The 13,503-nt window shown below is 39.4% G+C and overlaps 1 protein-coding gene across 13 annotated transcripts in view; it reads left to right on the forward strand.

Annotated features, from left to right (window-relative positions):
* Window positions 1-13,503, forward strand: part of mast4 (microtubule associated serine/threonine kinase family member 4) — a 198,229-nt gene that overhangs the window by 161,985 nt on the left and 22,741 nt on the right. For 8 of the 13 annotated variants that reach the window (XM_041811256.1, XM_041811264.1, XM_041811259.1 and 5 more), the window contains 11 exons: window positions 899-1,053; window positions 1,132-1,207; window positions 1,317-1,526; window positions 4,723-4,824; window positions 7,047-7,188; window positions 10,589-10,650; window positions 10,774-10,865; window positions 11,051-11,259; window positions 11,359-11,497; window positions 12,116-12,248; window positions 12,326-12,491. In XM_041811256.1, the coding sequence (XP_041667190.1) occupies window positions 899-1,053; window positions 1,132-1,207; window positions 1,317-1,526; window positions 4,723-4,824; window positions 7,047-7,188; window positions 10,589-10,650; window positions 10,774-10,865; window positions 11,051-11,259; window positions 11,359-11,497; window positions 12,116-12,248; window positions 12,326-12,491 (1,486 nt within the window). The remainder of the gene's footprint in view (window positions 1-898; window positions 1,054-1,131; window positions 1,208-1,316; window positions 1,527-4,722; window positions 4,825-7,046; window positions 7,189-10,588; window positions 10,651-10,773; window positions 10,866-11,050; window positions 11,260-11,358; window positions 11,498-12,115; window positions 12,249-12,325; window positions 12,492-13,503) is intronic. The other 5 variants (XM_041811257.1, XM_041811260.1, XM_041811265.1 and 2 more) reach the window with 2 other exon arrangements.

Consider the following 13,503-nt stretch of genomic DNA (forward strand, 5'->3'; position numbering starts at 1 on the left):
CTTTTAATGGAAGAAAAAGATTCAGAAAGTTTCTTCTTGTTCAACAAATCCAGAGTGAACTGATGCATGCAGAACTAGCACATTAATGAGACTTTCTGAGCTCATATCTGGTAAAATTTACTGCTGACAGTTGACTATGTAACTGGAAGAACGGCTGCAGACTTTCACCATAACGCCCTGCAGGTTACCAAGATAGGTTCTGCAACCTTTGCATGATCTGCAGTAGACAAAGAATGAATTATTCCGCCATAATTTAACCCTTATTAAAAACGCTAAACTAATGCAGAATGTTAATAACATATAAATGTGTTTGTCAGCATGAAAAACAAATGAACTGTTGGTTTTAAAATGGCTTTAATACACAGCCAAGTATCCAGTGTGGTTGCTTTGTTTACTCTCATGTCTGGCTCAGTGTAGCTTCAGTTCAGAACAAACACTTTCTGTGAGAGGCAAAAGATTTGTTTTGGAGAAGACACAGACAAAAAGACACCAGAAAAAACACATTTATAAGCACACATGCTCCAGCTTTTCCCTCTCTTATCGTTTCGAGTCCCTCCGTCTACATTTCTCTCACTCTGACAAAAAAGGGATTATTTTACAATAAGCCAGGCAGAGCAGAAGCACCTATGCTTAACACATGTAGCTACATGGTTTGTTGGATTTTTACTGCAAAAGGTTTGGGTGAAAATATTAAGTCCTCTTGTCCTTTAGTTTCACATTTGTCCTTGTTTTCTCTGTATTCAGTCACAGCAAAGCAGGCCTGGACTTGGCAGAACTCTTACAGAGAGAGAAACCCTGCCAAACTCCACTTGATCTTTAAGCATGCTTATTTTTTTATCCATTAAGAAATTGTGGTCTTTTTCTTTTCATGTTGAATATATATGTGTTTCATTTCCAGTCATCCTGTTCATCACAGGAGAAGCTGCACCAGCTGCCCTTCCAGCCCACGCCCGATGAACTGCACTTCCTCTCCAAGCACTTCTGCACCGAGAGCATCTCCGGGGATGAATGCCGCAGAGCTACAGCCATGCGACCCCGCTCACGCAGTCTCAGGTACTGGTTTTACTGAACACTATTCTCACCTGGCTATGCCTAAAATTAGTTCTCACTTGAGTCCAATTTGTCTCCCAGCCCTGGAAGATCTCCATCGTGCTACGACCATGAGATTATTATGATGAATCACGTATACAAGGAGCGCTTTCCTAAGGTAATGACTCATGGTTGCTTTGCTACATTGGCGTCTGGTCATTAATTATTTCATGCATTACCAAACTGACACCTCCCCTTCCTGTCTCCCTCTCTCGTTCTCTCTGCAGGCCACCGCTCAGATGGAGGAGAGGATTCAGGACATCATCCGCAGCAGCTCTCCGGAGAGCGTCCTCCCTCTGGCAGATGGCGTGCTCGGCTTTGCCCACCACCAGATAATTGAGCTGGCCCGTGACTGTCTGGAGAAGAGCCGGCTAGGACTGATCACCTCCAGCTACTTCTGCGAGCTCACTGATAAGCTGGAGAGGCTCGTTCAGGAGGTGAGTGCATATGCACACAACGTAATTGTTTTCTAAACAATAGGCAATATATTTCGGGTTATTACAGTGGAATTCCAGGAAAATGCTGTTGATATAGTGCCACTTTACAACCACATTCCTTAAAAAGTTGGGTCGTTGTGTTAAACCCTACTATGGGCCCCATTCATGAAGGGATTGCTTGGCTTTTCCACCCTCTAAACCTCTGCTGTCTTTGTTAGTTTCTAACTTTTCTTCTTTGTGTGTTTTTGTTGTCCTTTATTGTTTACTAGTGGTATGCAAACACAACAAACATTACTGCCACCTGGATTAGCATGCAAATATCATGTCGAGGCAGTTGTCTCTGTTCAGGAATGTTTATAGTTTGACTGCATGCACCAAACCATATTCATGCCTAATATGACAGTTATGGACAAATACAAACAGTATTACATCCCTAGTTTGCATGTGTTTAAATGAACTGTTATGCAATAATTTAAAGAGTAACTAAACCCCAAAGTTTTAGCTGAGGTTTGTCTATCCTGAAATCTCAAAAAGGCCTTAAGAATGTCATGGACAGGGGTTGGAGAGAGGGGTAAGACAAGAAGTAGATGTGCTGGAAGAATGTTGAATGAATGTATCAAAAGATATATGACCACAAAGACCAAGTAAAAGGAAAAAAATGAACAAAAATGTAATCTCATCAAACTTCATACAAATCACACTCAGATCAACAATGACAGAGCCTTTTCAAATCTACATTTAGGTTCTACAGGCCTCATCTATCAGGAGAAAAAATAACAACTTTCTAACATACACACAACAGAACGTATCACTGTCAACTATCTCCGCAAAACCAATCCACCTTTTGCACACGTGGTATACCAGTGCGTCTTCCACCTTTCCAGACTACCAGATAACTATCTTGTCTCTTGTTAATCTTTGGCTGACCCTGATTGGTCGCTACCGCCTACAAAACAAGAAATTGGGGTACCTTGATAGGTAAACTGGCTAACAGAAAGTTGTCTTTTACTTGAGATGTCAAAATACAGGACCCATAGCAACACTGGTAAGTTTTTCTTCATGAAAATATAATAAATATTCATATTGTCATGGATTTAGCTATGTGAATTTGTAGTTTCAAAGCTCTGAGTAAACGACGCCCTTTGCGCCTGGATTAGGAATGTTATGGAAGGGATCAAAACACCAGGAGTCATCTGTAGATCTGTAAAAACTAACGCTTTAGATCACAATTTACTCCATATATATCCGCCTATGGATCCTGTGGTATTGTGAACAACACATACTTAGGATTGTTGGCGACTTAGCGGGGTTCAGAGGGTTGTTGGTCAACAAAATAGAGTTAGAAATGCAATATGGCCATGTAGAGGACACAAGCAGATATGTAATCAACCTTGTTATATGAAAGGCATGGTAAATTTGCAATATTATGCAACAGCAGTACATTACCCACTATCCAAGGGTGTCTTAGCAGCATCTCTGATTATAGAGCTGCAAATTTCAGCTGTTGGCTGTTAGTGAAGTTAACAATCATAACAAATAGTGGGTGGTAATTGTTGAGCTTTGTTTAATAGACAATTTGCTCGCACACATGCGAGATCAGCCAGTAGAAAAAAAGCAGTTGCAGTTGCCAGGTTCAACCTGTAGAGGGCAGTGGCTGTGCACAGTTTTAACACAAAATGTAGATTTTAAATACTTGGTGCTCACATGTCAATATTGGAACCCTAATTGATCGACAGTACTCAATCTTCATATACCTGTGTATTCATCTGAATAAAAGGAGTCTGAGGGTTTAGTTAAGTAAGGAAAACTCAGCCCCTTTATTAGCAAATAAGTCTTAATGCAAAAGCATCTAATGCACCATACTGCTAACAGCAGCATGTAACAAGAGTGGCACAATAATGGTCTGTTGAGACCAGGCAGTGGCAGCTTTTTCTTTATATTCAGACACAAAACAAGCACAGACTCCATGCACAGCGTGTCTTTCTTTGTGGATTAGACCTTCAGACAGAGGAGATAGAGGGATGAAATGATGCCTGACTTCTGGTGCTGTTAGCAATCCATCCTTAGCGAATCAGGATAATGCTAAAACTGGAAATGTGTCTTTTTTTCAGACATATAAGCCCGTTTTGAATTTGACACTAGCTATAAGTTTCTGGAAAATTACAGCAGGGTTATGTTTACTGCTCTGTTTAATCTGCTCTTGTTCATAAACTCTCAGTAAGCGTGTTCATGCAGCGATGCAGAGATGTCCAATACAGAATCATGTCTGTTTTTAATGCTTCTCTGTCCAAGTGCCTGAAGGTCATAGCCATTCAATACTGTTTTTCTGCCTTTTCCCTTACACACAGATATTTCTTCACTTTCTCTGAGTCTTTTATTGATATTATGTGCTGTAGATCAGGGACTTTTACAGTGTGGGAGGGCGAGGCTCCCCTGGAGAAACATAATGTCTGCTGCAACCTCCCTGCCCCCTCCCAACCACCACAACTCACACCCCCATAAAAATAAGTATTTTAGACAACTTTATTTTTAACATCAGCCTCTTATCTTAAACATTTTTGCTAAGATTTTAGACATTTTTGTCTGCATCTCAGCATCTAAAAAGTCTGACCAACATAAATGATTTGAGATCTATCGCAGTGGTACCACTACAGTTAAGGAATTTTCAGAGCAATAAAGGCAGTCAGACACAATCAAACATGATTGTGCACACCACTACTGTCTCATATGTACCTTCATTCATGCCTTTGGCAGTAAGGTAATTGCTTGTATAGCCTTGAAACTATGTTCAACTCTAATCTAGTGGTAACGATGAGTCTTCATCTTTGATGCAGTATGAGGTTGATGTGACTGCAGTAACTGTAGATCATCTTCCATCTGCAGCCTCAGCTGGTACATACTTAAAGACTCCGTCATTGTGGAAACTCCACAGTGCTTAATGTATCAGTAGCCTTTTTTCTGTGATTGCAATTCCTGTAGCTCACTGTCAAATAAACTCCTTAGGCAACCTTGGAATCGCGCTATCACAGAAAACGCCATATCCCTTCATCTTGACCCACCACTGTACCTTCCCTGTGTGCCAACTGGAAACCCTGTGGAGGCATAAATAACCACCAGGCAGTTTTCTGGTGTAATTATTACTTTTACATGAGATGAACTATTCTTCCTCTGTGTTTTTTGTTTGGCTGCTGTGTAGTCCACTGAGAGATCAGAGAGCGAGGAGGTGAACTTCATCAGAGAGCTGGTGAAGAAGATCCTCATCGTCATCGCTAGACCTGCACGACTGCTTGAATGTCTGGTAAGTTGTGCATGACGAAACAGCCTCCAACAGTCATCTATGCATGCTCAAGGTGTCTTATAAAGTACTAAATTTAATGTCACTTTTGTATATGTACCCTTTAACCCTCGCAATTACTAATGACTCACAAGTCTTTTGTATTTGACTTTCGTATTTGACTCGTTGGTATAATTCCTACATCCCTGAATCTGATCCTTGTGTGATGTCTTAATTGGTTAAGCCTTTATGAAAGCAGAGTCCTGCTCATCCTGTGGTCACTGAAAGTTTGAAGCATGTGTATCAAACTTAACGGCTCAGTCCCGGTACACCCTTTGGCTCTACATTTAACCCTTCACGATATTTTGCATGCTCACATGTAAGGGTCAGGTGTCCTGATTCTTGTTGGAATGGAGGAATAGGGTCAAGTGCAAGGCTGCATGGATCTGCAAACAGAAAGTTTTCAGAGGCAAACTCCAGAGTGTTATGAGAATGCTCCCAGAACATTGTGAATCATCAACAAGATTTTGAAATACAATCTAATATTTGTATTTTTATTTATCAAGGGACATTGTGCAATGACATTGACCGTTCATGAAGAGTGAATGAAAACATGGTTGCACCAGATTAAGCTAATTTCCTTTTGTAGTACCTCATAAAACTGACACAAAACATGCAGACATAGCAGGAACAAACATCTATCAAGACCATAGCTGACAAGACAAACTTCATAAAGTGCATTCTATACAATAAATAGGTCCTACTCAGGAAAAGTTGTATAAAAGTAAAAAAGCGGTCTAGAATTTTCTCAGATGTATTTTGAATAGATAGATTGGTTACATTAGATCAGGGGTGTCCAAACTTTTTCCACTGAGGGCCACACACAGAAAATTGCAAGGATGATGGGGACACTTTCATATCCCTCATTTTTATGATACTAATTTCCAGTGTTGTCTCAGTTTAAGTCACGAAAGAACACATTAATAAATCATCCTGTCAAAATATTTGTTTACATAATTAGCAGAGTAGCAACTATAATTTTTCTTACTGACAGAAGAGTACAGTTTTGTGTTACCTTCCAGGATGAGCCCCCAAGGTAACACAAAACTTTACTCATTTGTCTATAAGAAAACACAGTTAAAATAGATATTACAGTCAAGCGCAAGCTTCATGTTCTAATGTATGCCATATTTCATTTGTGTTTTAGAATTTGCTGTGGGCCAATTAAAAATGGGCAAAGGGATGTTTTTGGCCTCAAGGTCATATTCTGCCCTTGATAAATAAAACCATAGATAAACCCTATTCTATGAGATATAAGCAGTGCAAAGCAATATCATAAAGTGGCCTGGATGCAAAAGTATCAATATGGAACTACAGTAAGGCAACAACCACAGCATGACTAAGACACAACAGTAACATTATGTAGTGCCTAAAATCATATTTTGGTGGTTTATGGTCTTTTTTTTAAAGATATATCTTCCGGGGCTTTGCCTCCGTTCAGAGAAGAGAATAGTAGATAGAGTCAGAAACGGGGATGAGAAAATGGGTGTGAGACATGCAGGAAAGCAGCCACAGGCAGGACTTGAACCTGGGCTGCCTGGGTACATGGGGTGACCTAACCACTAGGCCATTTGAAAAATTGCTTGTTGTAGAAATGTCCAGTACCGTTATTGTGTCTGTTTACATTAATGCCACCAGTGACACCTGATGACTCATCAGAAACATGAAGGGTTGTCCCATTTCAAAGAGAAGGATTTCACCACTGGCCCTTGTCCCTCTGTTTCAAGGGGCAAGGAGGCACTAGGAAGTAGTCAAATTTAGAAATGTGACTGAGCCAGAGCTGTCCAAAATGAGCACTTGTTCTGCACTAGATGCTTATGTAGATTTTTGGCTTATTGCTTACTTAACTTTTTGCATAACTGCTCAAAATATTAACTTCATAGTTGATACAAGTGAAATATGTCCATATAGTTAAAGTCTTAATGCTTTAAAATCACATTAATTAAGGATATATCATCAAGTCTTGGAGAGAGTTACTATTTCCATTAACTTTGAGTTTTCAGCCTTTGAGTGTTTAAAACCTTCAAACTGCATGCAAAGACATCTTTGAACCCATGTGGCCTATCTATGGAAAAACAGCAAAGAACACAGGCCAGATGACATTTCCTCTCCATTTAAAACCTGCATTGTTTTCTTAACCTAATGTTTAGTGCCTTCTCTAATGAAAATTGCTGCTGCTTTTGCAGGAGTTTGACCCGGAAGAATTTTACCACCTCCTGGAGGCTGCTGAAGGACACGCTAAAGAGGGTCAGGGCATCAAAACAGACATCCCTCGTTACATCATCAGCCAGCTGGGACTCACAAGAGATCCTCTGGAAGGTACAGGAAGTACGCATCCAGCCATTAGAGCATGCAATCCCAACAAGACATTCAAACAGCATGACAGAATGGAATTAATGCTGAATAGTGATGATAAGTTAGGTTTATCCACTGTTAATTGAATTTTGACTTTTATACTCTATGACTGAGGCTCATTCTTTATGATTTGTAAATATGTGGCTGTTTGGCATTGCAAAGAGGGATTGCTGATGCAATTACAATATTTTGCCATATTTCCTACATTAAGAGCCAAATTCCAGCTCTCCAGCCCCAGCAGAGCTTTAAAGACTGCCATGAATGTGGGAATTACACTGTGGAGGGAACTAAAAGACAAAAATACTCCTGACTAATGTCCTGAACAGACCGTCTTTCTAATGACCCTCTATCTCTCCAGATTCAGTAACAAACAACATTCATTATGACTAATTAGAAAGGAATGGCCTCCCCACAGACCTTACACAGATCCACACAGGCCGGCCCATCAGACGATCCCTGCGTTCATTTCCCCTGAGTGTCTGCTCAGTTTCGTTTTGCCCAGCGCCTTGAGTGCCTGCAGCAAAACCTACAAGAAAGGACAGATGTTAAATAGCAGAGGAAATGTGTTTACAGACTCTCTGGAGACAAGGCAAACACCCCGCTGTGAAATCACACACATGGACTCTTGAAAAAAAAAAAGAAAGACACACACATGCAGAAAAAAACACCATCAAGATGCAAGGTGGTTTATAATGAGCTGCTGTTCTGGAGTGGTGGTTTTCAAAGTGGGTGTTAGACATGTGTTTTTGTCGCCACATCTGATTTCCACCTCATTTATTTTCAATTCACATTAGCTCAGAGTCAGCACCTCTAACATAATAGGTGAATAAAAGCCAAAGTCTGCTGTTTTCTGCCTTTTATAGGTCCTGATTTCTCAGTGCTTGTCTTAAAGAATGCACTACAGAACATCTGTGAAGGTTTAACATGAATGACAGGAAAGGGAAGACAAACAATCAAAAAGCATGCTTCTTATACAAAAATACAAGAGACATAAAAATTAATTTTTATGTAAAAAAAAATGCAGATTGAAAACCATACTCACAATGTGATTAATAAAGGTTTTTGGAGACTTAAGAGAGGGTCAAAATTAACCAGCTTATATTATGATATCAATTTACCTCTAATGTAGTTAGTTTTTAAACAATTAAGGCCTTTGTGTTGATCCAATATGACCTTGAAAAAGGCCCCCCAAGACTGCCGCCTCCTGGTAGTTTTTGCACCATGATATGATAATTTATGTCGGTTATGCATGAGGGCTGGGAACTTAATTGCAAATAAGATTAAATTGCATTATGGCCTGCTGCAATTTACAAATTGCAGAAGTTGCAATATTTTTTTCACTTGAAATTTCTAAAAATACCAGTTTGAGATATTTGCTTTTTTTGCCGCAGAGATTTTTTGCACACTATGCAAACATTCAATCATCAATGCAGCTGTATGCTTAAGTATGACATACTTCTCACTAACCCCTGTTTGCATCAATGCTGGTGCACCTTGCTGCTGCTGGCAAAGCTTCACCTCCTCCACCCCAGCCTTCTCCTCTATAGCTTAAAGCTTCTTTCATCCTCATAGTCTGATTCATGCTACTATGGATTAATTATTTCTGAAATAATGTCATTGTTTTCAATACACATGGTCATAAATGTATCTATATTTCTAGCTAAGCACTCCCTGGAAGGTCAAGGCTTGCTGCCTGACTAACCTAGGGAGTAAATTTAAGTAGATTCTTTTCTGAAAGTAAAACTGCATATCCATGGTGCAATAAAATGGTTAAATGTATGATGAGATCGTTCCTGACTGAATGGAATTATTGCTTTAATTTGTAGAAAAATACTCAAGATGAGGAATCTAATGATAATCGCATATTAAATTTAAGACTTGACAGTAGTATCATACCCATACCCATACCCATGTTCCTTTCTTATCTATTGTTTTCATTGTCTTAAATACTGCAGTAGACTGCCACTATGCCATTCCTCTTGCAGTCTTCAGGTGTATTTTAAGTTTAATAAAGTTTATACTTAATGTGCAGTTGTTGCATCAGAGCTTAAAAGTAGAAGCACACCAATAGCTCATCCTGCCTTAGAGGTATGTACATGAAAATACTGCTTTCAGTCTTTATAAGGAAAGAAATAATAAAAAGTTGATCCCAGGAAAAGCATGCTGATATCTGTATATCTGTGTAGGGAGAATATCAGCTAGATAATTTTGGTATCTGTTAGGTCCTCATATAAAGCCTAAATGAGTACCAACAAGAAATAAGATGATTTTTGTATACGGTATGAAAATTAAAAAAACATTTTGCAACATTAATGAATTATAACATATTATGTTAGTACGTTGTAAGTATCCATACAACATTGATTCACAACTAGTTGGAAAAAATGATGGATGCCATTCTTGCATTAGCCAGTAAATATTTTTAGCAACATTGACCAGTTGCTAGTTGATAAAGCGTTAAAACAACACAAATTGCAGTAGTTCATGCATTACAGGACTGTTGCTACACATTACATGCAACCGCAGGGTAGTGCTGTGTCTACAGTTTCTAAAATTGCACTGAGAAACAGCAAAAGATTCTGAAAACATGTCAAAATCATAGCTTTTATTACAGTTAATGTTCTGTGCTGCCATCTTGTGTCGTCAAGGTCGGGTGCTCAGTGAAATCAACTTCAACTTTGAGAGATGTTCTGTTTGCTACTTCTGTGTTGGGAGTCTGAAAAACAAGTTAGAACTACAAATGGGATGCAGCATACGGCTTTGGTTTTAGCCAAAAGAGGAGCTACTGGAGCTGAAAATGTTAACACTGGCTCTAACAGAAAGGTGTCAGAAAGCACAGAGCTTCAATGAATTTGATTCTGAGATCCTTATTAGACTGTAATGTTTTTTGCTTGAATTTTAGATGATTAAATATTGTTGAGCTACAACCGTGTAACAAATTCTGCAGGTTATTCTGCATTGTACAAGGTCTGGATCCTCAAAACTAGAACAGTTCCATATGAGTGAGGCCCTTTATAACTATTTTGTGGAGCAACTGCTGCCTTTTTGCCATTTTCTTTTAGCTTTTTTTAACTAACCAGAGTGCATGCCTCTGCTCCTCACTTAAATTTGAATGAGAGCTGTTTTGGGGATATGTCCACACTTAGACATCACATGACAACCGCAGACAAAATGAGGACAAAATCTTAGTTTCATGTTTCATGGAAGCTTGAATCTTGAGGAATCATCCAGCACTACTACACAGTAAAAGGCAGGGAGTAATGGTTTTAAAGCTGTAGGTCTAAATGCACGAATGCCATGGATTTCTAAAAAAGTCTAAGTTTCTATCTAACCTGCAGTATCTCTGCTCCTCTTCTCTTAATTTTCTCTGCAGAGATCGCTCAGCTGACCAGCTGTGACAGCGGGATTGCAGAGACCCCAGAAACAGATGACTCTGTAAGCACTCACAAACTGATTACTCTATTGATCTACTCCATCTTGGCTGCAGGTGTACGAGCAAAGTAAAGATTTTATCTTCTTGATTTGTTTTCAGTATTTATCTTTGTTTTTTGCTCGTAGTCTCACAGCCTCAGCACAGCACTGCGGTGTCGGCGTAAACCCTGTGAACTGGACTTCGAGATGACAAAACTCATCAGTAACGGTGCCTACGGGTAAGGCCATCTCAGTCTTTACTACACTAATATTGGATATGTTATCAATAGCACCTTTCCCTCATTTTACATGAGCCTTTTAGATAACAGTCACCAATAAAACCAGTCATTATGATCAACCCCAACAAGCTTAGATGTTTCTGACAATAATTCCCCATGTATGATGGAAATTATTCGATCCACAGAGCGGTTTATCTGGTTCGGCACAAAGAGACAAAGCAGCGGTTCGCCATGAAAAAGATCAACAAACAGAACCTGATCCTGAGGAATCAGATCCAGCAGGCTTTTGTGGAGAGAGACATCCTAACCTTCGCTGAGAACCCTTTTGTTGTGTCCATGTACTGCTCCTTTGAGACCCGGCGGCATCTCTGCATGGTCATGGAGTATGTTGAAGGTCAGCAGATGGGTTGTTTAAGTGCATGGTGCTGTGGCTAAAAGCTGTATACTGTGAACAGTGTCTCCTGTGTGCTCATCATTCCATTGATGTTTTCAGGTGGAGACTGTGCCACTCTTTTAAAGAACATGGGGCCGCTGCCTGTGGACATGGCCAGGATGTACTTTGCAGAGACGGTTTTAGCTCTAGAGTATCTGCACAACTACGGCATTGTTCACAGGGACCTCAAACCAGACAAGTAAGACCCTTAAAGCATCTACAACATCTATAATCTGTTTTTTTATAAAGTGGTAATTTACAGTAATAATCTACAGAGAATTATTAACGACTGTGGAGGTCCTTACAGCTGCTCAGAGCATTTTGATCTGATTATTCCCATGTCCTATCTTCAAAAATCACCAATCATGTGCATTTACTTAGGACCTGTCTACACATGCTCCCCAGAAGATTTCCTATTTCATGGTAGTCTGCCCCTTAAATCTTCCTGAGTTGCACAGTGTTGTGGTTTCAGGAGGCAGAACATGACTTAAATGGATGCTATGAAAGTCGGACTGATGTTTCAATGTCTGCAAGATAGGGGATTAGCAAAAGAACTAACCAGTTCTGCCTTTATATCAAGTGTTGTCTATGTCTAGCGGGTAACTAGACATAGACGACAGTGAGGTGAAACTAGTGTATTTGGGTGCAGAAACAGTCTAAAGCAGCTTCATTACATGCATAGCGAAAATTGCATGATTTATGTCATCACCCTTTGCAGTTGCTTGTGATGCGTTTTCCTAAATATTACTGGCTCTTTAGCAAATCATCTCACCTTAACTTCTTCTTGATCCTTCTGTTCTCTTCCTCCTCCTCTCAGTCTCCTGGTCACATCGATGGGTCACATAAAGTTGACAGATTTCGGGTTGTCCAAAGTTGGCCTGATGAACATGACTACCAACCTCTATGAGGGACACATAGAGAAAGACGCCAGGGAGTTCTCTGACAAACAGGTACTTTTCTTATATGAATGGTCAGTTTTGACAGCTTACTTTCTAGAAACCTAATCATATTCCGTCCTTTTGTTCAGGTGTGTGGAACGCCGGAGTACATCGCCCCCGAAGTGATCCTGAGACAAGGCTACGGGAAGCCGGTGGACTGGTGGGCTATGGGGATCATCCTCTACGAGTTCCTCGTGGGCTGCGTCCCCTTCTTTGGAGACACACCGGAGGAGCTGTTTGGACAAGTCATCAGCGGTAGGTGTTGTCTAAACTTTTATTTATGTTTCAGTATTTAAATTAGAAACCAGATGTTTATTACAACCTATGATTTGGAAATGCGTTTATTGACTTATTTTTTCATTTTCTCTGGTTGTTTTTATGGCCTGAAAGGTGTTTCAGGATCTTGAGTCATCTGACAGAGAATACTTTATCATGCATAGTTCATACACTGGAGACTATAGTAAAATTCCTCCCATCATACGCACGTTTGCACTTAAATTATCGTATCTACTGCACATAAATCTGTCCTCCTCCTTACATATCTTATACTCTTGTCTAGTCAGCTTTCTTGCACCCTTTTGATGTCTTGCAATCACACTATCAATGCACACAGACTTGTCTATACTAGAAAAATATCCTAACAAGAGCTTGTATATATTTACATTGTATTTTTTGTGCTTATTTCAGTTTTTTTATTTTGTATGTAGTGTTTAATTCCTGCACATTGAGAGCAAAGCTAACCAGAGTCAAATTACTTGTTGCTTAAGCATACTTGATCATCAAATCTGATTTTGATTCTATAAAAATGTAAAGTGAAAAAAATCATTCTTTGTGATGTTACAAAAAAAAGCCAAGCTGAATCATTTCTGCACTTTCTAACCAGGATTGTAACCTATTACCTTTCAAAATAAGTTGAAAGTAAGTGAAATTTTTCAGGAGGATTTAAAAGTAGATATAAAATACCTTTGGGTACTTTTGGGTAGGAGTCTATCAGCATAGCCTCCCTCTCTACATGTCAAAGTTTTCCCATTGTTCCTTTCAGAAGTGCTCAAATCTGTCAAGTTTTTGTAATTTTTTTCTATTTGAAGATGTATTTTCTATTGAATTTGACAGGTTATTGGTTACTGGAAAAAAAGAGAGGATATGTCTAAGACTTATCATTTTGTTGGGGTGTGTAGACTTTTATATCCTCCGTTTAATGGAATTTCATGCAGGAATAAGTAAGTTTTTGGAATGTTATTTTCAAGACCCTTTTTTATTCTTATTC

Source organism: Cheilinus undulatus, linkage group 17 (genome assembly GCF_018320785.1).
Source record: "Cheilinus undulatus linkage group 17, ASM1832078v1, whole genome shotgun sequence".
Taxonomy (NCBI): domain Eukaryota; kingdom Metazoa; phylum Chordata; class Actinopteri; order Labriformes; family Labridae; genus Cheilinus; species Cheilinus undulatus.